Genomic DNA, 27,533 nt, shown 5'->3' on the forward strand with positions numbered 1-27,533 from the left:
GTTTTATGTTTACGCAGCGCGATGCAACGCAACGCGTAAAAAGACCGTATAAGTCATTATAATCCGTAATTATGTCCCCACTGGACGCAACAAATGCCTCGTTTATAATGGGTTTTAATGTTTTTGTCTCGTTGCATCACAATATGGTAAGGGGCGTAACATTTCCGTCACACGTTTGAGGTATTCGGCCAATCACAACGTACTGGATAGCTGGCCAATCAGAGCACACCTTGCACAGACCGATGAGCTTTGAAAAAATCGATGCGTTTCAGAAAGGCGGGGTATAGAGGAGAAACAATAATGTACAGTATGTGGAAAATAATTTTTTGAACCTTAAACTGCATAAACACATTTAATTTCACCAAATACACAAAATAATGTTCTTTTTAGCAGCATCATATGACCCCTTTAAACTTGGAAAGCTAAGGATTTTAAAGCAATTAACCCAACACTGCTCATTAACCCCATTATTGGACATTCACTTTCAGAACCAATTAATCAGTAAAGATAATGTTAACTACACTTCAGGGTGTATACATTAATATACTAGCCTAACCTTACAGTAAAGTGTTACTAAATATCGATGACTGACGGTGTGAGGTCACATCTTTTAATTCAGAGTATCTAGAAGACTGTAGTTTTGAATTGACAGAATATTATTTGCTTTTCACAAAATGCTGTATGACAGAAAGCCAAAGAACATGTTGTTCCTTGCAAAAATAACAACAGTAAAATCATGTTACAAAGTCAAACCATCAGCAGCTTAGAGAACAGTGGTTCTCTCGTATTAGTATCAGGAACATGTTAAAAATACATGTTCTTGTGCTAAAATAACCTATTATGAAGAAAATAAAAATAAAACCGTACCAATTAAGGAAAAGGTAGACCCGCGGAAAAGGCCATTAAGGACAAAAGATGTTAAAAGATGATTAAAAAAAACACAAATATTCTAAATAAGAATAATAACAATTTTGTCATACTGGATTTTTTAAAATAATAACAAATGATAACCATGATTTTTGTTTAAAAAAAAAAAGGAAAAAAAAAAAAGGAAACAAGAAGAATTAGTGCTACCAGTAGCCTTCAACTGTAGTGTGGGTTGGCGTACGCTAAAGATAAACAAGAATATAGTTTTTTTTTAGATGGTGCTTCTTGAAAGAGAGTTGTCTATATTTCTTAAAGCAATCTCTTGGTGCCAGTCAATAACGGCCCTGCTGTATGGGTTAACCAGCCACTGGATAGCCTGCCCTTCCCACCCCCAGATCTCTGTACAGGATGGGGATGGGGAACGGTGGCTCAGAAGGAACACTTGGTGCACTCCTGAAGAGTTGTACCAGAGGGCTGTGGTCCAGGAGTGGTTACGTTGCATAGTGATCAAAGCTCCCCAGGTACTCTAAAGCGGCTCTGTAGCACAGCTGGTACTGGTCCTGCAGGGGAAAAACCAGTGTGTATCAGCGGGAGAAACAATCGCTTCCTTAGCTAATAACACTGAGTAGGTGACAAAGAGCTCATGGCTCCATATCAACTGCTGCTAAAGCTGCTGTAAATGACTTTTTGGGACACCCTGCATGAAACGTCCCTGAAGACACCACTGAAATAGGTGAAAGGTGTCCTGAGAAATAATTTTATTTTTTTTCCACCAATGGCTCTACAAACAACATTAGCATGTTGGCAATCAGAAAACGTGGAGGCTGTTGGATAACTACTTTAGTAATCCATAATTCTAAGTCTCCTAAGTCTAAGGGCCAGCGCAAACCGTCTTTTGCCGTTAAAATAGTAGTGTCACAGTGAAGAATTAGCACTGAAAAGGCATGGACAGAGTTATTTTTGAGCCTGACCTTATTGAATTTGCCCTGTTTAGTTAAACTGGCCCTAAATCAGCAGCTTTAACCGCATTTTGGACAAGTGGTATTACAATTTTTGGGCAGTAGGACAGTACCTCTGTTTGCACCATGGCAGGCCTTTGTGTGCGCAGGGTCTTAACCGTCTGGAACAGATCCACCACACCCTCATATCTCATCCTCTCCAGGACAATACTGAGAGTGATGAAAACACCTGTTCTTCCCACTCCAGCACTAAAAAACAACAGCATCTGTTAACTTAACACCTGTTACACAAGGGTGAAGGATCTGCGTGACACGTAATACTGCAGTCTTGAGTGTAATGCACTAAATCTGGGTGTCTGGAGTTTGTGAGGCTGTGATAGAAATTCAATTAAATTTAGTTTAGTTGAAAAAATAAAGTGTGTAAAAATGTGCAAACTTTATCTACTAAAAATTAAAATATGAAATAAAATGCATCAATTTAAAAATGTGTATATTGAATAAATTTTAAAAATAATAGAAATGATTAAAAACTGTACTCATTACTTATTGACAATTTAAAACATTACAAAAATAATTACTTTAAACATTTTTAAATATAAAAATTGTAAAAAAAAAATTGTAAAAAAAAGTGTAAAATTGTTTTGAAATTAAGAAATGACAAAATAAAAAAAAATGTGTAAAAGTAAAATGGTTTATTATTAAATAAATAAAATAAAACTAATAATTTAATATTACAACTAAAAATTATGTAATCAAAAGAATTTGTGTAATAGTATGTTGTGAACTAAATGTATTCATCCGCTTTTAATATGTAAAATGTTTATGTGGTAAGTAGCAGTGTAATAAGTAAGATAATGTGCAGTCATTTGGTCATTATTACAAAATAAACCTTCAATAAATCTTCAGGAGGATCATTTGCTGATCAGATGACTGTATATTATCCATTCACACATTTTGCAGTCCACATTTGCATTCAGAAATTAGATCACGACCAGCATACCTGCAGTGCACAGTGATTGGTCCATCCTGCCCAAACTGCTCCTTAGTTTTATGAACTTGGCCAATGAAATCAATGAATCCCTCGCCAGTTTTTGGCACTCCTTGCTCTGGCCAATCAGTGAACTGGAACTGCCGAATGGTTCTAGATTGACCGTCCTAAAGAGAATAAAGAATGAACGGTTTATTAGGCTGCTGGTTTCACACAACAGCTGGATGCCTCTGCAGCAGGGAGCCTCTGTCCATATGCTCACTGTATGACCGTGTGTGTACACGATTTAGCTACAAGCTTATTCATAACCTTGGTACTATTTATAGCTGCCAGAAAGCTCTGAAGTCCAAAGCGAGCCGCAGGATGTGAGAGCACCGTGTTGGAGTGAAACATCCGCCGCCAGCAACAGATTGCTAACACACCCCAGCGGTGCCCTCAAGTACCATCCTGAGTGACATTCACATGAAAAGACAAACACAAAAAACCCTCCTCTGGCAGATTCCTGCAGGAGATAGATGCACGTACCCTGGCATCTGTGACTTTAAACTCTCGCAGGATGTACTGGGGCATGTTGTACTCAGCCATGGGATCCACCACGAAGTACTGATAGCGGGCCGAACGCTCAGCTGGCCAGTACTGATGACACTTTTCCTGCAGGATGTGGAAAAGTATGAGTAAATCTCCAGGATTTAAAACACCAGGATGCGAGTTAAAGGGAGGAAGGTGCTCTTACCCGTCCCATCTCTCTGAGTTTGGTCAGCATCACTACAATAGTGGAATTGTGCTCCCATAACATCCTCCAGAAGTCCTCAGTGGTCTCCGCTAGAGGGCCCTGAGTGGCAATATAGGCCTTCTGCTGTCTGTGGACACACAAAAACGTCTTTTGAGACCTTGAGGCAAAACAGGCAAACATGCCCAGAACAATCACATGACCATGACAATGGCTAGAAAACAGCTGCGCCTTAATTGTAAGATAAAATGAATTGGTTGGTAGTCAACTAGTGGATTCTGTCTTGTTTTTTTTTTCTGAAGTACTGCAGAGTCCTAATTAGTGCTCTTTTAGTATTATTAGTTATATACTATTAGAGTATTAGAGCTTCTATTGTCCTCATTTGTAAGTCGCTTTGGATAAAAGCGTCTGCTAAATGACTAAATGTTAATATCTACATTTTAGTTTTAGAAATTTTGTAATTTGTATTGATTTTTAAAATATTTCTATTTTTTACTTTTTAAATTTTATTTTATTTGTAGCTTTTATTTCTTTGGAAGTTTTAGTAATTTTAGTAAATAAACTGATTTTTATTTCAGTTAGTTGCCAAAGCAGTTATAAGATCATTTTCATTGAGCATTTTTTTTTATTTCAGATTTAGTTTAATATATATTTTCTTGTTGAATATTGGTCAGTTACCCTATTAATAGCTGCAACTGAAATGTATATATTACTAAGAATCTAAGCTCTTTTTCGTTATAATATGTCATATAATATGTCCTACTACCTCACAGATACCAAAAAAGTTAGTGTTGTAAAAAAATCACACCTCTGTGGAAAAAAGTCCCTGTGACAGCTTTAAACTCATAACAGTAAAAAAAAAAAAGGGGGAGCAACCACCCTTTTTAGCCAATCAGAAATGTTCTCTGCCTATCAATCACCTTCCACATTCAGGTTTGCTGATACATTTTTGGAGGGTGGGGTTTTGTAGAGAGGGCGTTTTGTTGAAGGAATGGTGGAGGTCTAATTTAGCGGCTGGAAGAAGTTGCCAAACAATCACTTAAAAATGACAAGTCGATTGTGAATCCATATACTATAATCTGCTGTTCTACCCATATTTATATTTTGGTTGTTTTATTAACATGGCCACTGGGTGGCAGCAGCGTACTTTGCTACAGCAGCTTGGGCAATCAATGTGCACATGGCACACACATCACTGTCTCATACAAACAGTGCCGCGGGTTAGCAACTAATGAAGGTGCTGCAGGCGAGGCAATAACATGGAACTGGGAGATTAAAGTCTGTTCAGGGCCTTGTTCTGACAAATAAAGAGACGGCAGAGAAGAAGAGAGGAGAGATGAGGAGAGACAAGCCAGAATGAAGAGCAAAGAAGAACGAGAGACCCCCTCCCTCAATCGACCACCCATTCCAGAACATACACACACACACACACAAATATGTCACTACGAAGAACACAAAGCAGACGTCAGGGACATACTGCCTTTGACAAAGCCAAATTACCTCTATATTAATCATGCAGTTCTTTCTTGGAGGTTATTTTCTCCCAATCAAACAAAATGCAACACGAACACTAAAATGGTTATAAAGGCCGACACAAAAACAGCTCTAATGACGTATTGCTCTTTGTAAACTAGTAAGAAGGTCAAGCGTGTTTCTGTGCTTATCGCATTAACGTGCTGTTTAAAAGAGGCTTAATTGCTGGTTTTTGACAAGACAACAAGTCGCAGTGCGGACGGACCCAGAGGCTCAGCTAAAGAGGAAGACGTGACCAAAGAATCGCTTTTGAAGCTCGTCTGGTTTTAGAAATACGACTGGTTTCAATTACGCATTGGCACAGGTTGAGCTCCTCCAGAGTAGCTCTCATTAAGTTTTAATTCAAACGAGAGGGGCTGATGTATCAAGCCCCTAGACATTTTCTTCACAGACTCTGTGACATTTCGTGCCCACGCTTCGTTTTACGGCAAACACGACTGGCCTTTTCTCTCTCGCTTTTTCTTCTCTGATTTTCTCAAGCGTTCACCCCATTGAAAGCGCCTCCTTTTGTAATTCAATAAACAGCTGTCAGACAGAGTAAGGCAACAAAATATGTGAAGGCTGAAAATGTGTAGACAGACTACACTGTGCTGCTCATTGTTTAGAGGGGAATATTGCAGTGAAGAAAAAAGAGAGTTATGGATCATCTCATTTACCACGTATGAGAATGAGTCTTGACGCCTGATGAAAACAGAACAGGAGGAACGAGAAGTAGGCAAGAAATCTACTGATCAAAACCACTGGATTTATTTAGAGATAGATTAAAGGGATAGTTCACCCCAAAATGAAAATTCTGTCATTAATTACTCACCCTCATGTCGTTCCAAACCCGCAAGACCTTCATTCATCTTCAGAACACAAATTAAGATATTTTTGATGAAATGTGAGAGCTCTCTGACCCTCCATAGACAGCAGTGCAACTGTAATGTTCCCAAGTCCAGAAACGTAGTAAGGACATCGGTAAAACAGTCCATGTGACATCAGTGGTTCAACTTCAGTTTTGCGAAGCTACGAGAATACTTTTTGAGCGCAAAGAAAAAAAAAAGACTTTATTCAAGCAGTTCTTCTCCCCCGAGTTACCATCTTCCGCCATTTTAGAGAGTATCTCAACGCATACGCACGCTTTACCGTAAGCGTAAAAAACGCTGGTTACACAGATTACGTTCATGCGTGCACTTTCCCCCGCCCCCAACATAAACAACGCTGATTACGTCGATTACGGTCTTGGGTACTCTCCAAAATGGCGGAAGATGTAACTCGGGGGAGAAGAACTGCTTGAATAAAGTCTTTTTTTTTTCTTTGCGCTCAAAAAGTATTCTTGTAGCTTCGCAAAACTGATGTTGAGCCACTGATGTCACATGGACTGTTTTACCGATGTCCTTGCACTGTTTCCGGACCTGGGAACATTACAGTTGTGTTGCTGTCTATGGGAGGGTCAGAGAGCTCTCAGATTCCATAAAAAATATCTTAATTTGTGTTCTGAAGATGAACGAAGGTCTTACGGGTTTGGAACGACATGAGGGTGAGTAATTAATGACTGAATTTTCATTTTTGGGTGAACTATCCCTTTAACCACCTAACTGGCATGTGTTATTTAACAAGTTTTTGCTCACATAATGCACTTGGCATATGTTAATTTATGCCTCTTAAAGGGATAGTTCACCCAAAAATTTAAATTCTGTCTTTATTTACTCACCCTCATGTCGTTCTAAACCCTTAAGACCTTCGTTCATCTTCGGAACACAAATTAAGATATTTTTGATGCATTCCGAGAGCTCTCTGACCCTCTCATAGACAGCAAGGATCCTAACACGATCAAGGCTCAGAAACGTAGCAAGGACATTGTTAAAATAATCCACGTGACATCAGTGGTTCAACCGTAATTTTACGAAGCTACGAGAATACTTTTTTTGCACAAAGAAAACGAAAATAACGACTTTATTCAACAATTCGTCTCCTCCGCGTCCCCCTATAGCGCCACTTTGGAGAGTATCACAACAACGTATGCAACATATGTACATGGATACGTTGTTTTTGTTCAGATCAAAGCGTAAACAACGTAAACAGCATATCCGTGTACGGTGCTACTCTCCAAAAGTCGTTGTTTTTGTTTTCTTTGGGCACAAATAGTATTCTCGTAGATTTGTAAAATTACGGTTGAACCACTGATGTCACATGGATTATTTTAATGATATCCTTGCTACGTTTCTGAGCCTTGATCGTGTTAGGAGGGTGAGTAATTAATGACAGAATCTTTGGGTGAACTATCCCTTTAACTATAAGGAATGGCAACATACAGTATATTAGATAGTTGAAATTGAATCGAATTGTAGCAATGATCTGACCCTTGTCGATGCAAGTGACCTGAGCAAATATTGTTATTTGTTACTGTATTATCACTCTCTTTCTCTATATGTGTCCCTGGACCACAAAACCAGTAGGGTAGGGAATTTACAAAATATCTTCATGGATCTTTACTAAATATCCTAATGATTTTTGGCATAAAAGAAAAATCTATAATTTTGACCCATACAATGTATTTTTGGCTATTGCTACAAATATCTCTGTGCAACTTAAGACTGGTTTTGTGGTCCAGGGTCACATATATTAAAAATAAAATATAATATATAATGTTATTAAAAATAATGCAAAATACATTTCATGGTTGGTAAGAAACAATTGAATGGGGCATGTTCTCAAATTAACTTGCATGCAGGTGTGAAAATTATTAAATTTTGAGCCCTGGATCTATTTTTATACCAGGAAACACAGAAGCAAGCAAGCTCTGATTCATGATTCGTTGAAATGTGTCGGAGAGAGCAATTCATAATGCAACGCAACTGCGTGTGCATTCAGTTTTTTTCTTTTTAGATCCACAACTGACAGAATCTTGAATGGCTCTAACAAATATGTTTATAGCAGCTGCTTGAAAAAATTTTTTTTTTTCATCTAAACCTTGAGAATTAAAGCAAACATGCTCCTCCATGTTTTTGTAACGGTTTGGCACGGGAAGCTACCTGTATCCATCGATGCAGCTGGCATTGATGTAGTCAGACCCCTCCACTCCTCGAATTGGCTGCAGGCACACCCGTGTGGACTCAAAAGGCATGATATTGACGAGCCGGTTCTTGAACTTGTTGCAGGGCAGGTTGGCGCTGATGAATCGAGAAGTGTGGGCTTTGGAGTTGGCGAGTCTCTGTGGAAACAGTGTTGGGTTCAGAGTGCTTGAGTGTAAACAAGCTGGCAGAAACATAGTGGAAAACGGTTTGAAACAGAATATTTTTTTAAATGTGGGGGAGCTGTGACCTATAGAGCAAAACAACACTAAAAGCATGTCTGTTGTGATTGTAAATTGAAGGTGAGCTCTGCAGCAGTACAGAGTGGTGCGGGCATAACGGTCTGACTGGGAAAGTGAGGGCGTGACTGGCAGCGGGGCAGAGAAAGCACAGATGGACATCAGCAGAGAGCGCATAGAGACCATTGGCTCTACTACAAGCTCTGTCTGTATTGGGTACCCACTCAGGTCTTTGCGCCAGATGCTGTTTCTACTTCTAGAATCCGCTCTGAGTTGAGCATCCTAGTTTTACCTGTATTCACTTATATCCCAACAGCACTATTAACATATGGAACAGTAAAGCATTTTCAATAAAACATTTATTAGGTTTGAGTCATTATATTTGTTTACATGCACCAATTTTTGTCAGTCTGAACAAATCCAGTCTGATTCCAGATTCTGTTTGTTCGATTTATAAGTACCCTAAACTTTGTATTCTGATTCATATTTCATGTGCATTATATAACAACAAAATTCCTAAAACTTCAACTAAAATCCAAATGAAAACAAAATGTAAAATAAAAATGCATTTAACGCATGAATAAAATAATTGTAATAATAGTATAATAATAACATATCAGTGATGCTAAAATAATACAAATTATACGTATTCTAAACAAAATTTCATCATGTGTGCAGTGCTATTTGCCACGTTCAGAAACGGAAAAGGCCACGACGATAATGTTACAAAAGCAACTGCCACTGAAGCTACCTGGTATTTTTTTATATTTTGTTTTCATTAAAGACAATAACACAGTATTAATTTGATCATGTGATCATGTGTGTCACCTTAAACTCCAGCTCCATGGCTGTGACGGTCTCTCCCGGCGGTGGCTGGGTGAGCTTCTGGATGTGGGCATAGAGGTTTCGTGCAGGGACCTCTGTGTTTCCACAGGTGGCGGCCTCCAGCAAGGCCTCGTGGATGAAGATGTACTGGTCCTCCGTCTGCACCATGTAGTTCCTCTGGGCTCTCATGCATGTGACGTGGCCATAAATGTCTACCGTCTTCTCATGTTTCATCCGCTCCAGCATGGCGTCAATAACTATGAAGCAGCCCGTGCGGCCCACTCCAGCACTGAGATAGACAAACTGGTTACACTACAAACAAACTAGGTTCTAATACTAAGAGTGCCAATTGATAAGATTTTTAAATAAATTAATTAAATCATATACTGAACAAATGAATCAAATGAATTACATATATAAATATTTCTATTATATTCCAAAGTTGTATGGAATATAATGGAAATATTCCATCTAATATTCACTTTAAATAGATGTTTTCACTAGACAGCAATAAAACATTTGAAACCTAACCTTTTCTGCCAATTCCACCAAGCAAACCTACAACTGTTCACTTTACAAGAGAGTTTTATAAGTGAAAAGGTCAGCAGTAAATGAAAGACTGGGGACCGGCGCTAACCTGCAGTGCACTACCATGGGTCCAGCATCAGGAGGGTTGCAGGCTTTGACCCTGCGCAGGAAAGCTAGGATGGGGGTGGGGTATTCAGGCACTCCGTGGTCTGGCCAGGCCATGAACTGGAACTGCCTGATCTCGCGTTTCTCGCTAGAGCCATTCTGTTTGAGCAGAGTGGGAGAAAGGAGGTTAGATGGCTGAAAATGTGGAAACGTACTATATGAGAGGAAAAGGCAAGCAACTTTTTACCTTGTAAAGGGCAAAGGTGCGCACACTGTAAGTTGCCAACTCAACAGCGTCAAGCATGGTCACTTGGATCATTCCGTAAGTCTCTGTGCCACGAATGGGCCAATACTGGTCACACTTGACCTGTTTAAGAGGACAAGAATGAAACACAGTCAAACAGTGCAGAAGTAAATGCTGAATTCTATAAGTCCCATTGAAATGTCAGACACTTAAATTTAAAATAAATGTTTATTGTTATGTAAACTATATATACAGTTATCGGGGGGGGGGGGATCCATATTTTACAGCCTTGTGATGTTTCAATATTTATATATTAAGGTTTCCACAAAAATATTAAACACAACTGTAAGCACAACATTGAAAATGTTGTGGGGGGGGGCGGGGTGATCCATATTTTACAGCCTTGTGATGTTTCAATATTTATATATTAAGGTTTCCACAAAAATATTAAACACAACTGTAAGCACAACATTGAAAATGTCAGAAATGTTTTTTAAGCACCAAATCAGCATATTTGAATTTCTAAAGGATCATGTGACACTGAAGACAGGAGTAATGGCTGCTAAAAATTCGACTTTGTCAGCACAAAAATAAATTGTTTGAAAATGTACCAAAATACCAAACCACACTTTTGCAATAATATTTCACAATAGTGCTTTTTATATAATTAAATAGTGCCTTGATGAACATGAGACTTTCTTCTTCTTCAAAAAAGCCTGATACTATGAAACATCTCTATATTTACACTCATACGTAATTGCAAGACTGTTGTAATAATAATAATAATCAATTATAATAATGCGAATATAACTTAAAAATATAAAAACATATCAATAATGTTTGTTTTTTATATCACCAGCAAAATTATTGTCAATACACTGTGAATATTCAATATATCAGCTAACTGTACTGATTTCCTATACAAGTGTCCTTATTACTAGGGCTTATATTTATACAGCTTTACACAAGCATACACAGTTCACATTTGAATGGTGAATATTTACCTAATTTCATTATAGTATTGAAATTATAGAGTTATGGCAAAGGTGTGTGCCACCTGCACCCAATAATTCACAAGGACAAAGCTTACTTTTGAATTGAGGACAACTCCTATTAACAACAAAGTAGAGTGCATCCAAATATCATTTAAGATTAGACAAAAGTGGTAGAAATCTCTTCAAATGGTGTGTTTTGTCTAGCGTTCAATCATCAACTCCAGACAAAGACCAAGAAAAAATGACGTAGAGTTAATTTCTTCTTCAAGGTAGGTCCTGTCAGCAGTGAAACTAGGCCAGTTGTTCGGTCTCTGCTGGAGGTTTTCATCACAGGGCTTGGGGACGCCCTTTACCTATGAAGTAATGCTTTATAGGTCTACAGCCTTGCCAAATCCCACTCATTTACCACGCTAGCTCTGCCAACACATGTCTCTTTCTCTATAAGCCTTTAGCTCCCATCTGACCTCCCATCCATCAACAAAAACCTGAGTGCACACATTCTACAGGGGGAGGAATTACAGGTTATCTACTGTCAGATATGACATTTGAGCTGAACAGAAGACTAGTCGACAGACTCGCTCTCTCATCAACTCTGGGTGCCACTGGCCTGTTGCTGCGCCCAGCACAACAGCGCACTAAGAACCCACATAGTGATTGGACTCGATAGAAACGCAGGTCCCTTTAGTGCCAAGCACAGACGGATGTTTTATAGCATGAAGAGAGTTGTGAACCATTGTACTGTGTCATCCAACAAAAAGGATGGCAATGGTATTTTGTCTTTTATTTTATTACTATATTTTGTGAGGTTGGATAGGAACTCTACTACTATACTACTATTTTGGAGGGAACCTCAGGGCAAAGAAAGTGTGTTCTTTGTAAATAGAGTTTTATGTACTCTGTACTTACACTATCAATCGTCACTTCTTTTATTTCTTTAAGAAATCAATACCTCTATTTGGCTGGGACTTTCATAAAATGAAATGTAATGACATTTTTAAGAAAAAAAAATCTTACATTACATTACTTTTTTAAATAAATGATGTTCTCCTAACTGTTGTTCATCAAAGAACCCTAAGTAATGGCTGTTGAATAATTCATCTTTGCCATCTCAGGAAAGAATTACATTTTAAAGTATATCAAAACAGAAAACACATTTTAAATTGTAATAATATTTTACAACTAATAATTGTAATATTACTCCTTTTTTCCCAGAATCTTTAGCCTGTGAGCATAAATGACTTTATTCAAATACATAAAAAAATAAAACCTATTCGGCACAGACAGCCTTGTGGGCAGCGCACTGACATACAACACCATGGCACTACGGGCGTCTCGAGTTCAAATCCCGAATCGAGGAACTTTCCCAATCCCACGCCCCTACCTCTCCCACTTCACTTCCTGTCAGTTCTGATCTGTCCCATCGTAATAAAGTTGAAAACGACAAAAATAAATCTTAAAAAAAAAAAATTAATAATAATAACTTTACCTACTGTAACTTCTGAATAGTAGTGTAAAAAAAAAAAAACTAGCACTACAAAATAGAATCAAGATTTTTTAAATACTGATTTTAAAAAATATATTTTTGTAAATACTTTTTGATTTTCATTTTTTTAAAGTTATTGTGAATATAGTGTGTGACTATTTTTTGCAATGAATATTTCAAATGATGTAGTAAATACTATACATCAAATATGATAATTTAGTAAATATTCTAATTCATATATGAAATAGAACTCATTCAATAATGTCATATTTCAATACAACATTTAGTATTACATATTATAAATAAAAATGTATATTACATTAAAATAAAATAATAAATTGATTAAAAATAAGTGAGGGAACTATTAAGTAAAAGTTAAATCACATACAGTAACTATTAGTTTTGAACGTACTACTAGTAAGCTACTAGTACTAGTACTCATACTAAACTACTAGTACTAGTTTTGAACTTAGCTGATGTTTAATACTGTGTCTAAACTTTTCTATGCCCCTGGTACTCACCCTGGACTTCTCTTCCAGTCTGGTCATCATGACGATGGTACTGGCTCTCTGCTCCCAAACCATCCTCCAGAAGTCGCTCAGAGTCTCAGGCAGAGGGCCCTGCGTGGCAATGTAGGCATTCTGCTTACGGTAACCATCAATGTAGTTGGCATTGATGTAGTCGCTGCCTGGAACACCTATAGAGTGAGACAACAATTCACTGGTGGCCCACTTATGCCACTATTTGTGCTAATTGTATGCTTCCCTAAACATACGCACATCTGTCACCACAATGAAATGTTAAAGGTCAACACGTTTGTTTGACTTTTACCGTCCACAGGGGTGAGAACAACTCTCGAGTGGTCGTAAGCAATAACGTTGGCATAACGGTTCTTTGGCTTGTTGACCTCCAAGTTGGAGTTCTCCCATGTGAACTGCTGGCCTGGATCAACGGACTGCAGGGGAAAGATGAGAGGACAAAGATAAGGAGGGGAGAGAGAGCGAGAGAGAAATCTGTTCAGTCTTTTGAGGCACCTTGTTTGAAGCTTGATACCACAGAGTGCCGCAGGGGTAAATTTGAACTAGCATCACTTCAGCAAGAGAGGCTTTGTTTCTATAGCAACCCGACGTTTTGAACAGAGACCCGCAAGAACCAGAGCTGACTTTGCCACCAGGGGTTGTTAGAACTGATGGACTGGCAAAGCTCAAGAGTGGTAATTTAGATCCCTTTGTGGGTATATTGCAGTTCTGTTCCCTTACTAGTGATCATCTGCCCTGTAATAACAGCAAGTTCATCTGCTGTATTATCACAGGCAACCAACAGATGGCTTAGTGCTCACTGACACCATAATTCAAACATGATCACTGCAGGGGGCTCCGATAATAGTACCACTGACTCGGTACATCCGTACCTGAGCTCATCGGGGCATATGGCTTTGATGCGAAAGATTACGCTGAGAGGAGGGAGCGTTCAGACGCTCGGCCTGGACTAATGGATTACTGGTGTCCATGTGGACTTCATGCCTGCGCTTGATTTTGTGCCCGCTGACAGGAGCGAAGAGGGAAGAGCAATGGCTGAGGAATAGCAGACCCAACAGGGAGAGTGTGGATTTATGGAGACAGACAGGAAGCTCTAAAGAGAGAGGACAGATGAACACATCTGGAGCCTGCATATATCACTGCCTGCATGCATGAGGTGACGCCCTGAATGGGTAACTTACGTTTAAAACAGGTCAGTTGTCTGCAATGTACAAATGTTTGAGGGGTCATGTCAAGTTACAGCCATTAAAATTTATTATTAAGAGATATTATAAGGTGAGGAGGATGGTCCACTGTAAAAAAAAAAAAACTAACAAAAAAAACTAACGGGATAAATCATTGTTGATTTAATAAACTATTGTTGTTAATGTTGCAAACATTTAATAGTCATCATCCAACTGCATCTACAGTTAGATATCTAAGGTGAAACATAAATAAACAAATAACCTTTATTAAGTAATTTTGATGGCACAACAATTCATTGATATCAATGCACTAAAAAACACTAGAACTTGGATAAAAATTAAAATTGTATCTACACACTAATGTCTACAGTGGTAACAACAAACAAACAGATAAATAAATTTACATTTACATTTTCATTTAATCATTTAGCAGACAGATTTATCCAAAGCGACTTAGAAATTAGGGTAATAGAAGCGATCAAAACAACAAAAGAGCAACAATATATAATTGCTGTGACAATTCCCGGTTAGTCGAATGCAGTACACATAGTGAGTTTTTTTTTTTTTTTTTAATAATTAATAAAAAGACAAAAAAATTGATAGAAAACAGATAGAATAGTGTTAAGGGTCAAGTTATTATTATTTTATAATAATTATAAAGAAAATAAGTAGACAGAATAGAAAAAGAATAGAGAATGCTACTGTTCTCTTGCAGAATGCAAGCTTCTGGAGGGCACATAATAAAATACAATAAATAAAATACATAAATGTATTAAATTTAAATATAAAATAAATTACCTTTATCAAGTAATTTGTGGCTAGTTGTTTTGATGGCACAATCATTCACTGCATTTTAGGATGTTTAGAATTTAAAATAAAGGGAAGAATCGACTTGTCTGCTAACACTTTCTTCCTCTAGTATGTTTTTACATTCCAAATTCACAGCTATAACAGAACTCACAAAAGGGAAACAGAAAATGTACAACTTGCATATGAAAAGGCTGAGACAGAATTGGTATTAATAATAATAAAGTTGATGTTCCTTCGGCTCAAATGAAACATGATGCTAGAAACACCAAGAAGTCATGTGTTTAAGGAAGCACACACACTGATAAATAAATAAAGCATCAGTCAAATTAATAAAATGTACAATTTCAGCAAGAAATGAAAGATGCAATCTGCATGGAGCTGAATACTGGATTCCTCATTCTGACTTCAGAGGATTACTCAAGGGGCTAGAGGTGGGGTGGCACTCTCTCCCTTTCCTTCTCAAGTAACAGATCTCCTTGGCTCAAATGACACTGGGTCGTATCGGAGCATTGATCGACAGCAATATGCAGCAGCTTGCTCGGCCAGTCAATAATGTCACAGGGTCTCTTGTTATTCAGCATTGATCTGCCTGTTCTGGACAAGGCTCTGGTTGACTTAGTGTCCATCAACCTCCACACCTTTCACTGGATTTGGGATAACATCAGCCTCCTCGGATCCTTTCAAACTTATGCGCTTGTTTTCGATGCCTCTGTAAACAGCCATAAAGCACTCTCTTCAAAACATAACTGGTTTTGAAATTTCCACATATTAAGTAATGCTCAAAAGTAAACAGCAACTCAGCGCTCAATATAAACAAACTGCCACATTGAAGTATCTGATGTGCTAAGTATTTCTCTGCCAGTTTATCAGCAAGCATCTTGGAGGAACATTTACTTTGCCATAAGCTTTCGCACGCAAGTACAGGTAATGTGTGAATAAGACAGCTGGAATGCTGACTGGCAGTGCTCGGCAAACAAGGGGAACAAATATGAGCTGTCACTACATGAGATGACAAGCTTGAGAGATGCGGATAATGATAGCGGTGGGAGGTGAGCGCTGGCTCCTACAAAAAGCTTCGGCTCTAGTGGGTTGACAAACATAAGCTCGTTACTGGTAAAAATCAGTGTCTGATGGGAGTGTTAGCTATTGCTATAGCCACCAGTCAAGTTGAGGAGTGACACAGAGCACTTCAAAAGCCAAGGAAAAATTTTTTGGACACCTCTCTATTCAAATTCTGGTTCTTGTTTATGCAGTGTAAATCTTTCAAAAACAACTGACTATTGGGTTATATAAGTACGTGCATCTGGTTGTCATACTAGTTTTCTGTAAAGATCAGCTCTATGGTGTGGTGACAGTTTTGTCAAAAGCAAGTAGCAACTGATTACAAGGCAAAGGGAACAAGAAGTTGAGTATCTTTGGTAGAAATAAGTATGCAAAACAATGAAACCGGGCAACGGATGCATCAAGCAGAGCACAGAGCCAATAAACGTGCTGGTGTCCCACTGCCTTGCTCATGCTGGCTGGACTAGGCTACTCCCATTGGCCCAAGCGGAACCATCTGTCCCCTTGAGAGGGGGCCTTCCTTGACAGGAGGACATGACATCACGACATGCCAAGAGCAGGTTGTGAGCACCGCCTGGCTATGGAGGGCTTGTGTGGTGAAAACCACAAATGCATCGGAGGGAGGAGAGATTTGTCACATATGGTTGCTGAAACAGCTCGACCCGTCCCTCAAAGTGTCACTAAACGTCTGTAAAGAGGAATGAATAAAAGGAGGTCTATAAAAAGACAAAATCCTTGTCGTATTTTATGTTTTTTTATTTTTTTTTCCCAGACACGTGTGTAATTACAGAAAAGAGGGTTTCGTTGGTTGGAGTGAAGTTTTAATTGCAGTTTTACTATAATTACAACTGTGATTGGAAAAAAAGAGACCGAAGTGAGACAAGAAGAGCAAAGGAACAGATGAAAGAAAGAAACATGTGTGATGCTTGCAAATCGACAACTTTTTTGCTCGTAAACATCTCTAATGGGTCTCTTGCATTAGTTAAGACAAATCTATGAATACATCCTCACCAAGTGTTTGTCTCACCAAAACCGACTGGGCCAACAGCGTCTGATCTTTTAATTAAATAATTCCACACCTTTAGGGTGACGACTGACAGTCATGTTAAATATCGCTCTCAGAAAAAGGTTTAACAGGCTTTTTTCTCAACATCAGGAAGAAGTGACAAGGCTTTTGTGTGTATTGAAGATTTCTAGAGAGAAATCATGAGAAAATTAACATCTGCCTGTCTGGGAGAGGTAAGCGTGAGAAGCTGCCATAACACCGGATGTGGGTGCTCTAAGTGTTGATGGCAGGAGAATCTATTAGACAACACCCAAGTGAGAAAAGTATGTGAGAAAATGGTTCAAAAGACAGACAAGACACAGCAATCAAACAAAAGAAACAAAATTAAAATACCAAATAAGGCCAAAGGACGAACCCCCTACAGTTTTTTTTTTTTTAGTTTCTGCCGAGAATGAACTCTTAAAAGAAAATCACTCTGGTAGCGACAAGCTTCGACACTGTCAAAAAAAATGGACAAAAATTGTACCTTTGGGGTACAACAGCTTGTCACTGGGGCAGTACTCTCAAAAAGCTTTCTGCCATTTCTAGTCCTAAAAGGTGCATATTAGTACTTCAGCAGTCTTAAGGTACAAATGTGTCCCTGCAATAACAAGCTGTTGTACCCCTAAAGGTACAAATTTGCACAATTTTTCTTTGTGGCGAAGTGACAAAATACCATTTGTTTTCAAAGAGTTGGCGATTTCTGGAAACATGAGTGAAAAGCTCAACTTTATGCAAATGAGCAGTGCAGATAGTGACCTTCCACCTGATACATCTGGATATTGTAGCTCAAAGGTAGCTTTAGCAGGGCGGAGGATAAAAACAGTAAACCAGGGGTGCCCAATCCTGTTCTTGGAGATCTACCTTCCTGCAGAGTTCAGGTCCAACTCTGCTCTGTTTCCGAAGATCTTAATTAGCTGGTTCAGATGCGTTTCATTAGAGTTGGATCTGAACTTAGCAGAAGGGTAGCTCTCTGCCGAGAATGAACTCTTAAAAGAAAATCACTCTGGTAGCGACAAGCTTCGACACTGTCAAAAAAAATGGACAAAAATTGTACCTTTGGGGTACAACAGCTTGTCACTGGGGCAGTACTCTCAAAAAGCTTTCTGCCATTTCTAGTCCTAAAAGGTGCATATTAGTACTTCAGCAGTCTTAAGGTACAAATGTGTCCCTGCAATAACAAGCTGTTGTACCCCTAAAGGTACAAATTTGCACAATTTTTCTTTGCGGCGAAGTGACAAAATACCATTTGTTTTCAAAGAGAGTTGGCGATTTCTGGAAACATGAGTGAAAAGCTCAACTTTATGCAAATGAGCAGTGCAGATAGTGACCTTCCACCTGATACATCTGGATATTGTAGCTCAAAGGTAGCTTTAGCAGGGCGGAGGATAAAAACAGTAAACCAGGGGTGCCCAATCCTGTTCTTGGAGATCTACCTTCCTGCAGAGTTCAGGTCCAACTCTGCTCTGTTTCCGAAGATCTTAATTAGCTGGTTCAGATGCGTTTCATTAGAGTTGGATCTGAACTTAGCAGAAGGGTAGCTCTCCAGAAACAGGATTGGGCACCCCTAAACTATGTACACTCTTAAAAATAAAGGTGCTTCAAAAGGTTCTTCAAGCGATGCCATAGAAGAACCATTTTTGGTTCCACAAAGAACCATTCAGTCAAAGATTCTTTAAAGAACCATCTCTTTCTTACCTTTTTGTAATCTGAAGAACCTTCTTTCACCACAAAGAACCTTTTGTCAAACAGAAAGGTTCTTCAGATGTTAAATGTTCTTTATGGAACAATTTAGACAAAAAGGTTCTTCTATGGCATTGTGAAGCACCTTTATTTTTAAGAGTGTAGGTAGCCAACATTGCTCCTGAAGGACCACCTTCATTCAGACTTCAGTTCCAACCCTGCTCCAACACAACTGCCTGTTACTTTCAAGTAACCCTCAACATTCTTGATTGTGTGAATGTCACCGAAGCTAAACTTCTGGTCCTCCAAAAGTAGGATTAGCAACCCCTGTCCTAGCAACCCCTATAATTAATCCAGCTGCACCAGTTGAATACGTTTAGCTATTGTCCTACCTCATACTCCTGGGAAAATCGAAGGGCATCGTTGGCCTTGAGTCGCTCAATATGGTCTGCTAGCTCGCAGACAGAAATGGGAGGATGTTCCCTCATTCCTAAAAGAGAAAATAAGACAACGAGAAGTGGTGAGGACATCACACCTGATGCATTGTGCCGTTACAGCGGGGAGCGTGTCTGTCAGTTTTGAGTTGAGGAGGGCACGACATAAAGAGGTTCTTCTCGCACCTTGATATGACATGATCCTTCGGTTAGATTTGTGCTGACATATGTTGTGCCTGCTTACGTCTATCCTCCAAACAAGCTCTGGATTTCTTGTCTGGGGGGGGTCATCTTAGTGCCAAAAAACATTTCCCTGCCACTGTCAGCCCCTGTGAACGTATCAAGGCTACATGCTCAGCTGGAACGGAGGAAATGTTCAGCCCGTGTGTTGTTTGATGAGGAAAGGAGGGGGGTTTGTAATAGAGAGGATCTGAGTTGGATCTGAACTTAGCAGAAGGGTAGCTCTCCAGAAACAGGATTGGGCACCCCTAAACTATGTACACTCTTAAAAATAAAGGTGCTTCAAAAGGTTCTTCAAGCGATGCCATAGAAGAACCATTTTTGGTTCCACAAAGAACCATTCAGTCAAAGATTCTTTAAAGAACCATCTCTTTCTTACCTTTTTGTAATCTGAAGAACCTTCTTTCACCACAAAGAACCTTTTGTCAAACAGAAAGGTTCTTCAGATGTTAAATGTTCTTTATGGAACAATTTAGACAAAAAGGTTCTTCTATGGCATTGTGAAGCACCTTTATTTTTAAGAGTGTAGGTAGCCAACATTGCTCCTGAAGAACCACCTTCATTCAGACTTCAGTTCCAACCCTGCTCCAACACAACTGCCTGTTACTTTCAAGTAACCCTCAACATTCTTGATTGTGTGAATGTCACCGAAGCTAAACTTCTGGTCCTCCAAAAGCAGGATTAGCAACCCCTGTCCTAGCAACCCCTATAATTAATCCAGCTGCACCAGTTGAATATGTTTAGCTATTGTCCTACCTCATACTCCTGGGAAAATCGAAGGGCATCGTTGGCCTTGAGTCGCTCAATATGGTCTGCTAGCTCGCAGACAGAAATGGGAGGATGTTCCCTCATTCCTAAAAGAGAAAATAAGACAACGAGAAGTGGTGAGGACATCACACCTGATGCATTGTGCCGTTACAGCGGGGAGCGTGTCTGTCAGTTTTGAGTTGAGGAGGGCACGACATAAAGAGGTTCTTCTCGCACCTTGATATGACATGATCCTTCGGTTAGATTTGTGCTGACATATGTTGTGCCTGCTTACGTCTATCCTCCAAACAAGCTCTGGATTTCTTGTCTGGGGGGGGTCATCTTAGTGCCAAAAAACATTTCCCTGCCACTGTCAGCCCCTGTGAACGTATCAAGGCTACATGCTCAGCTGGAACGGAGGAAATGTTCAGCCCGTGTGTTGTTTGATGAGGAAAGGAGGGGGGTTTGTAATAGAGAGGATCTGTCATTAGGATTCCAGTGGTTGAGGATGAATGAGCAGGAGTGAGATGCTTAATGGGACATGGTTGGGTATGATTCCCCATTATGAGTTCATTATGCCCACAGTGAGCACAGTAATGTCTGGACGAGCCCCCTGCCAGCTACTTCATGCAACCGTTACTGCGAGACAGTGGGCGGCAGGATCATGGGGCCACTCTCTTAATCAACCACACCGACGTGATGCCAAAAACTGGTCTGGTCTAGATTGCTGACACATTTTACATTTCTTTGGTGGAATATGCGATGCAACACATGAGCTATATTTGTGACTTTTCACACATTTTATCTGAAGTGAAAAGTCAGAAGAAACGCTTTACAGCACAGGTAAGGATACTATGCATGAAAATGCTCAAGAGTGCATGTTAATTTAAAGTGTCAGTGGTGAAAATTATGAAGTAGATGAATGAACATATCCAGTCACCTTGTGGGAATGCCATATGTGCAGTATGTGATAAAGCAACATCAGACAAGGACAAAAACCATGAAAATAATTTATAGCTATTAAACAATTTAACCACAAGGAACAACTTTCTAACAGAGTATCACTGGATACTGTATCCTGAATAGTTAGTAAATAAATATCCTACTCATTTGACATACTGTTGTTCTAGTTTGTAGCAGAAAAGTAGTACACATATTTCATATATTCAGACACATGCCATCATATTTTATATAACAAAAATAGCATTTGCTATTTACATATAATTATCACTGTTTTCTAGCACACAAATAAGACAAATGAGACACATAGTATTCTGTATATTTAGAGGCTAATAGCACAATAAGCTGCACCATAAGCACATTAAGTGAATACAGCACAGGCTACATCCATGTTAAACAGCAAGTTAATTAGGCAGTGAAGAGCTACAACCCAGCATGCAAAGCAGGGAAAGGCAGATTACAAGATGTCTGGAATTTAAATGAATGTCCAAGGTCATTCAAGTGAAAATATAACCAGAAATGTATGGATAAGGGTCTGGAAACATAACCTTACTGCTACATTCAAGACAATGGCAGGAAATAAAGTTAGGATAGGGCATGTGTGTGCTGTACATAACACACTCTTGCAGTTAATGCAGGTACAACACAAGCTATTCCTGCCTCAGATACGGGTGTTTCTTCAATTAGGGTAGTAGATAACACTTTTTCATATCAGCTATGTATAACAGTGGGCATACATGCATCACAGAACAATTCTGTCATTTTTCCCCTGAAACATCATAAATAGGCAAACATTCACCACAATATCATTTTCATCACATCTCAGTTAAAGTATTTTTTTAATCTTGCCTTTTCAGAAGGTTATTTTCATAACTAGTGTGTCATGTTTTATAATTAAATCATATGTTCACATACGTTGTATTATATGTGATATTTATTACCTATTATTTTTCATCACACATCATGTTTATCCAACTGTTGATAATATTAGCAAAATTGCTGGTTGTAATAGAAATGATACTGCAACTGAGGGACATTCATCAATTATTCATTATTTTCACACAATAAAGATTAAAATGTTTTATGTTTAATTAACTCCCTTTTTAAATTAAGTTTTATAAGTGTAATAATTATTAATATTTTTATGTTGGATTTTTTATCTTGACAAGACATTTAAAAAAGAAGAAAAACCTTATAATAAAAAATTCCCCCAAGGCATAAAAGTACCTGTAGTTGAAGAAAAAACCCTATATTAATATAACGTCACATAATTTGTACTCATAAACAACACAAAAACAACTCAATCCAGTGTTTCAAAAATTAATCAAACGCTGAAATGTGAAGTGCGCTTGTCGCCACTCTGCTGCCATATGAAAACCGCTGGCTGTGGCAGTGGGGATTTACGGTAAGAGAGCTGTATGGCTGTTTTGCCTGTGGTAATTATGTGCTCTTCAGGACTGAAAGGGTCTGTAATAACCTGGCTCGACTGCCACCGCTCGGCTATTAGAGGAGAGAGAGGCAGGCCTGACATTTTCTCTTAGAGTCACAGATCTGCCTCTCACTCACCTTGGGAATGGAAAGCAGGAAGGCTAATTAACAAAGAGGGGTTGAAAGAGTGCAAGAGGCCTTTAGGTGAATTGAGTCCATATAAGACACTACAAGGAGATGAGACAGTAAATGGAGGAACTGCAACGAACAGCTAAATTCAGAGCAACCAAATTACAAATAGTAATATGAAATATTGTGCTTCATTACACTTTCCTACAGCTACTGCTTATTTCGTATACTCACACTAAACAGTCATAAAACAGTACATTTGTTTTCAAATGAAAACACCTTACACTATTCTAAAACACCATTTTACAAATGAAATGGCTATATTACAATAAAATATATTTATTAAAAATAAAATAAAATGAATAATAAACAACCAACCACATAACAGCATTTCTGTAGAGCAGCTTTTATCTGGCTTTCAGATTCAGTATTATGACTAAAAGTGCCTCCTCTCTCATGGGCTGTTGTGGGTGGGCTGTGAAGATTGGAAGATATGTACGGCAGTAATAGATCATTCTGATTACAAAGACGCGCTGTCACTTCAGTCGCTGTGTGCCTGCATGTGCGCATACACATCCTGTTTATGCTAAATGACACATTCGGTGGCATATGCTGACGCATGTTTGTGTACAGAAAAAATAATATCAGTGTTACTGAACAAGATACAGATTATATAGTACAATGGATGATGTGCAGGCATTATGTATGTAAGGAAGAGGCTGAATTTGTCTTTGTGCATTGTGCATATGGTGATAAGCTCAAATATCACACACTGAGTCACAGGAAAAGTGCATGCGTGCATATGGTGGAGAACACATGGGGCTCTGGCAGATTGGTAGTGTGTGTCTACAGTACATATGGTGTATGGTGTGTTACCTGGTGTCTGGTAGTTGAGTCTCCTCATTTCTACAGGATCAGACGAGTTGGCCAGAAGACAATCCTTCACACCACCAGAGTGATCATCTTTCGGTAGGGGGGACGCCCTCTTCCTGTAAGAGCAAAATGGAGTCAGCATGAGTGCTTCTGCTGACACATTCAGACCACGTCAGACCCACCAACAGAGAAGACCAAGAGATTAGAAAGATTTGAAACGGACAACAAAAAAATAACAAAGATAAATGAAATAGTTCTGAGGGATGGGACAGTGAAATGTGGACACAGCATCTCCATAACCAATTGACATCTATTAAACACCCATGTGTCCTATGTCGGCGACTCAATATATGATTTACGAGAGAGAATTTGATTGGACAAAACATTTTGTCCATTACATTTTATATCATAATTCAAAAGTCTGGGGTCAATCTCTCTCTGTTTTTAAGAAATTAATATTTTTTACTCATCAAGGATGCATTAGACTGATTAAAAGTAACAGTAATTCACATTGTTACAAAAGATTCTTTCTTCCAGAAATAAAAAATATATCACTGTTTCCACTAATATATTAAGCAGCACAACTGTTTTCAACATTGATAATAATAAGAAACCTTTCTTGAGCACTAGATCAGCATATTAGAATGATTTCTGAAGGATCATATGACACTAAAGACTGGAGCAATGGCTGATGAAAATGTAGCTTTGCCATCACATGAATAAATTAGAATCCATTAAAATAGAAAACAGTTGTTGTAAATTATAATAATATTTCACAAAATTAAAAGTTTACTGTATTAAAAAAAAAAATCTTACTAACCCCAAACTTTGGAATGGTTACACTAAATGATTATATTATCTTACACTAATATAATATAATATAATATAATACAATATAATACAATATAATATAATATTTTGGTTAGTTCTTCTGGAAAGGAACATTTAAATGCACATATCTATTATATCGGTATACATCATGGATATATATAGGTTGTTTTTGTCAACTTTCAGGAGTAAACTCAAGCCTACAGATCACCTCAAAACTAACAGAGGTCAACTACAAGCAACAGAACTCCAAATTTGTTTTCATGGGGTCTTAAAGACAACAAATGAATCAGTCTAAAAAGCACAAGCTTCATTTCCGGTTAAAGCCTAGCTGCTTTTAGAGCACATTAGGAATTCCCTTTGGGAGACGAAGGGGTCAAAGTGATCCGAAATAAAAGCCAAATAGCATGTTTGTTCAGCGCTTCACTCGTTTCTGTTAGCAAGCTCGCTAAATATTCAGGGTGCAATGCTCCTTGTTTGTGGGGAAAACAAGGCGACTAGGTAATTAGCACATCAGCTGGATGGCACAACACCGGTAATTACGCCACTGTAGCACCTGCACTCCCGAGTGCACTCTTCCAGCAGGTAAAGCTGTGTACACACACACACACACACACACACACACACACGCACACAGACGCAGAACATCTGTCAGTGGAAACCCATCCTCAGACACACGGACACAAATCCCTAACGAAAATGGGAGAGCCAACTGCACGGGAAATTTCACATCTCACTGCACTCAATTTGTAAGGTTCTGAGCACAGTTTTCTAGCTTTCATAAAGCCCGAAGAGCTCAAATGAGGCTGACACCAGCGAGGCGGGCCGCACCGAAGGGTTTACAGCATATGCCGTTTAACAGAGCTGGGCGTACCGCTTCGCTAATCACTAGAGCACTGGACACGTAGCCCCCTTGCCTCTATTGTACGTACAGTAAGTCTCAGCACGCTTCATTAATTCAGTTTGGAGTTAATACATATACACCAGAGGCTAAAAGGATCCATTTGTACTGGGTTCAGAATAAAACGCAGAGATAAAAATAACAGAAAATGGACATTTTGCTCTGTGAGAGAACGTGTATGTGCATGAGAGCGGTATTTCATACATTAGCCTGTAAGAAACAGCGCTGAAAAAATGAAACAGAACAGTTCGCTGGAAGAAAATGTCAGCTTTGAAGACAAGAACATTTCTATTTCGGCAGCCGCCGGGCTGGCATTTCCTTTACAATGGGCCATTCAGGGCTCAGGTGAGACAGCAGAAAGGCTGACTGCACACACTCAGTCTGAGTGACCTTCAGGAGGAGGTGAAGGATCAACACGAACAGAATCAACACAGCACAGCAAAAAAAACCAAACATCTCCAAAAAATAAAACGTCACGATCACAACAGCAGGCATGCACCACTGTAACGACGTAAACCCTAAGGACTGGATCTTTTCAAGGACAGCAGGGTATGAGGGTGAACTACTGTCAATCTCTATTCAGAAAGGCAATTTCAGCCAACATCTTGTTTTGGATGAACCGAACGATAGTCATTCAAAACAACATGCTAATGAACAGTAACACCTGCAGACCCTGCAGCCTGTGAAAAAGTGAGACAGATGACACTTCTGAAATGAAAACGGTGACAGAAAGACACCTGGCCATGATCTGAAGGTACCTACCTCTCCTGTTTGCTGCATTTGTACGGAGCGGAGGAAGGAAGAGACACGTGATTAGAAGCTGTCAGACACCCAGAGACCAAAGTGAGTTGTGTGGCTAACCTTGCGTATCAAAAACGTCTTGCAGAAATCTGACTTTGCGCTAGAAGACGGTAAATTAAAAAGAGGAAATGAATGGGTACTTGTATAAAATGACTGACTGACACAACCCTAGCCTTTGCTTCAGCTAATGAATATTAAGTAGGTGATTCATCATCTTTTCTGCCCACATCCAGGGACGTAGTAAAAAATGTGCTGAAAACTCAATTATAGGTGTACCCAAATATATATGTCAGAACCATATTAGTTATCGACCAATCTTAGAGATTTTATTTAATTTTTTATTTTTCATTATTTATGAATGAGTTAAAAAACAACAACCTCTCTTCAATCTTGTTCATATAACATATTATACACTGCTTTAATTTATGTACAAACACATACATTATTTTTACATTTAGATTACTTATGCCATCATCTCACGCTCATACTAATCATTAAAAACATTGTTAAATGTCATGTTTAGCTAATCTCAAAATGAATATTCATTTTCCATACTGTGCATTATATTGTTGTTATGCCTAAATTCACTTGTAGCTTTAAAAAAAAACAGATTTTAGTAGAGAATTCAGTACTGAATTTTAATATCAAGCATTTATCGATGACAATAAGAAATTATTTAAAAAGAATAGAAATTAGAAATATAGAAATTATTTTAATATTATAAAAATATTAATACTGTGCATCCCTAAATAATTAAATGTTCATTTAAGCAAAAAAAGAAAATGATTCTTCGTCAAAAAGGCTAATACAACTCATTTGTGATCAGATTTTGCAAAAGCTATTGGCTAGTTGTGCATCCAGTGGTAGGAAAGCCAGAAACACCTTAATATAGGGAGCAGTTCTCACGATTAACTATATGCTTATTAGCATGCCTATTATTAACATATTGGCTGTTTATTAGTACTTATAAAGCACATATTCTGCATGAACATACTCTACATCCCTAATCCTATTCAATACCTAAACCTAACAACTACCTTACTAACTATTAATAAGCAGCAAATTAAAAGTTCATTGAGGCAAAAGTCATAGTCACAACATGACTGTCAGTGTGAACAGGAGAGAGCCAGGTATCAGTTCTGCGGGCATACAATGGTAGAGCTACTAGCTGGACTATCTGTCTCGCAGCGCTGGGCAGTGGAAGATGACAGCTTTTAGAACAGCATCAGCAGGGTGTGGCAGCACAGCCACATAACCGCTCGCCTGCCGAGACCGAAAGCTGACGCTGCCGTTTCGCCGCTGCATCTTCACTCGGGA

At 38.7% G+C, this 27,533-nt stretch overlaps 1 protein-coding gene across 4 annotated transcripts in view; it reads right to left on the reverse strand.

The window, feature by feature from the left end:
- Window positions 1-1,032: 1,032 nt before the first annotated feature.
- The window catches only part of LOC107564386 (receptor-type tyrosine-protein phosphatase F), a 135,070-nt gene continuing 108,569 nt past the window's right edge, over window positions 1,033-27,533 (reverse strand). For 3 of the 4 annotated variants that reach the window (XM_016249463.1, XM_016249462.1, XM_016249464.1), the window contains 13 exons: window positions 23,690-23,802; window positions 20,306-20,403; window positions 13,384-13,507; window positions 13,074-13,249; window positions 10,078-10,197; window positions 9,835-9,989; window positions 9,201-9,486; window positions 8,095-8,273; window positions 3,548-3,674; window positions 3,340-3,465; window positions 2,827-2,981; window positions 1,940-2,075; window positions 1,033-1,427 (listed from right to left, as the gene is read on the reverse strand). In XM_016249463.1, coding sequence (XP_016104949.1) covers window positions 1,359-1,427; window positions 1,940-2,075; window positions 2,827-2,981; window positions 3,340-3,465; window positions 3,548-3,674; window positions 8,095-8,273; window positions 9,201-9,486; window positions 9,835-9,989; window positions 10,078-10,197; window positions 13,074-13,249; window positions 13,384-13,507; window positions 20,306-20,403; window positions 23,690-23,802 — 1,864 coding nt within the window. In that variant the 3' untranslated portion in view covers window positions 1,033-1,358. Of the gene's footprint in view, window positions 1,428-1,939; window positions 2,076-2,826; window positions 2,982-3,339; window positions 3,466-3,547; window positions 3,675-8,094; window positions 8,274-9,200; window positions 9,487-9,834; window positions 9,990-10,077; window positions 10,198-13,073; window positions 13,250-13,383; window positions 13,508-20,305; window positions 20,404-23,689; window positions 23,803-26,177; window positions 26,190-27,533 lie in introns of all 4 variants that reach the window. The other variant, XM_016249461.1, reaches the window with a different exon arrangement.

Source organism: Sinocyclocheilus grahami, unplaced genomic scaffold, assembly GCF_001515645.1.
Source record: "Sinocyclocheilus grahami isolate Dianchi unplaced genomic scaffold, SAMN03320097.WGS_v1.1 scaffold929.1, whole genome shotgun sequence".
In the NCBI taxonomy this organism is placed as follows: domain Eukaryota; kingdom Metazoa; phylum Chordata; class Actinopteri; order Cypriniformes; family Cyprinidae; genus Sinocyclocheilus; species Sinocyclocheilus grahami.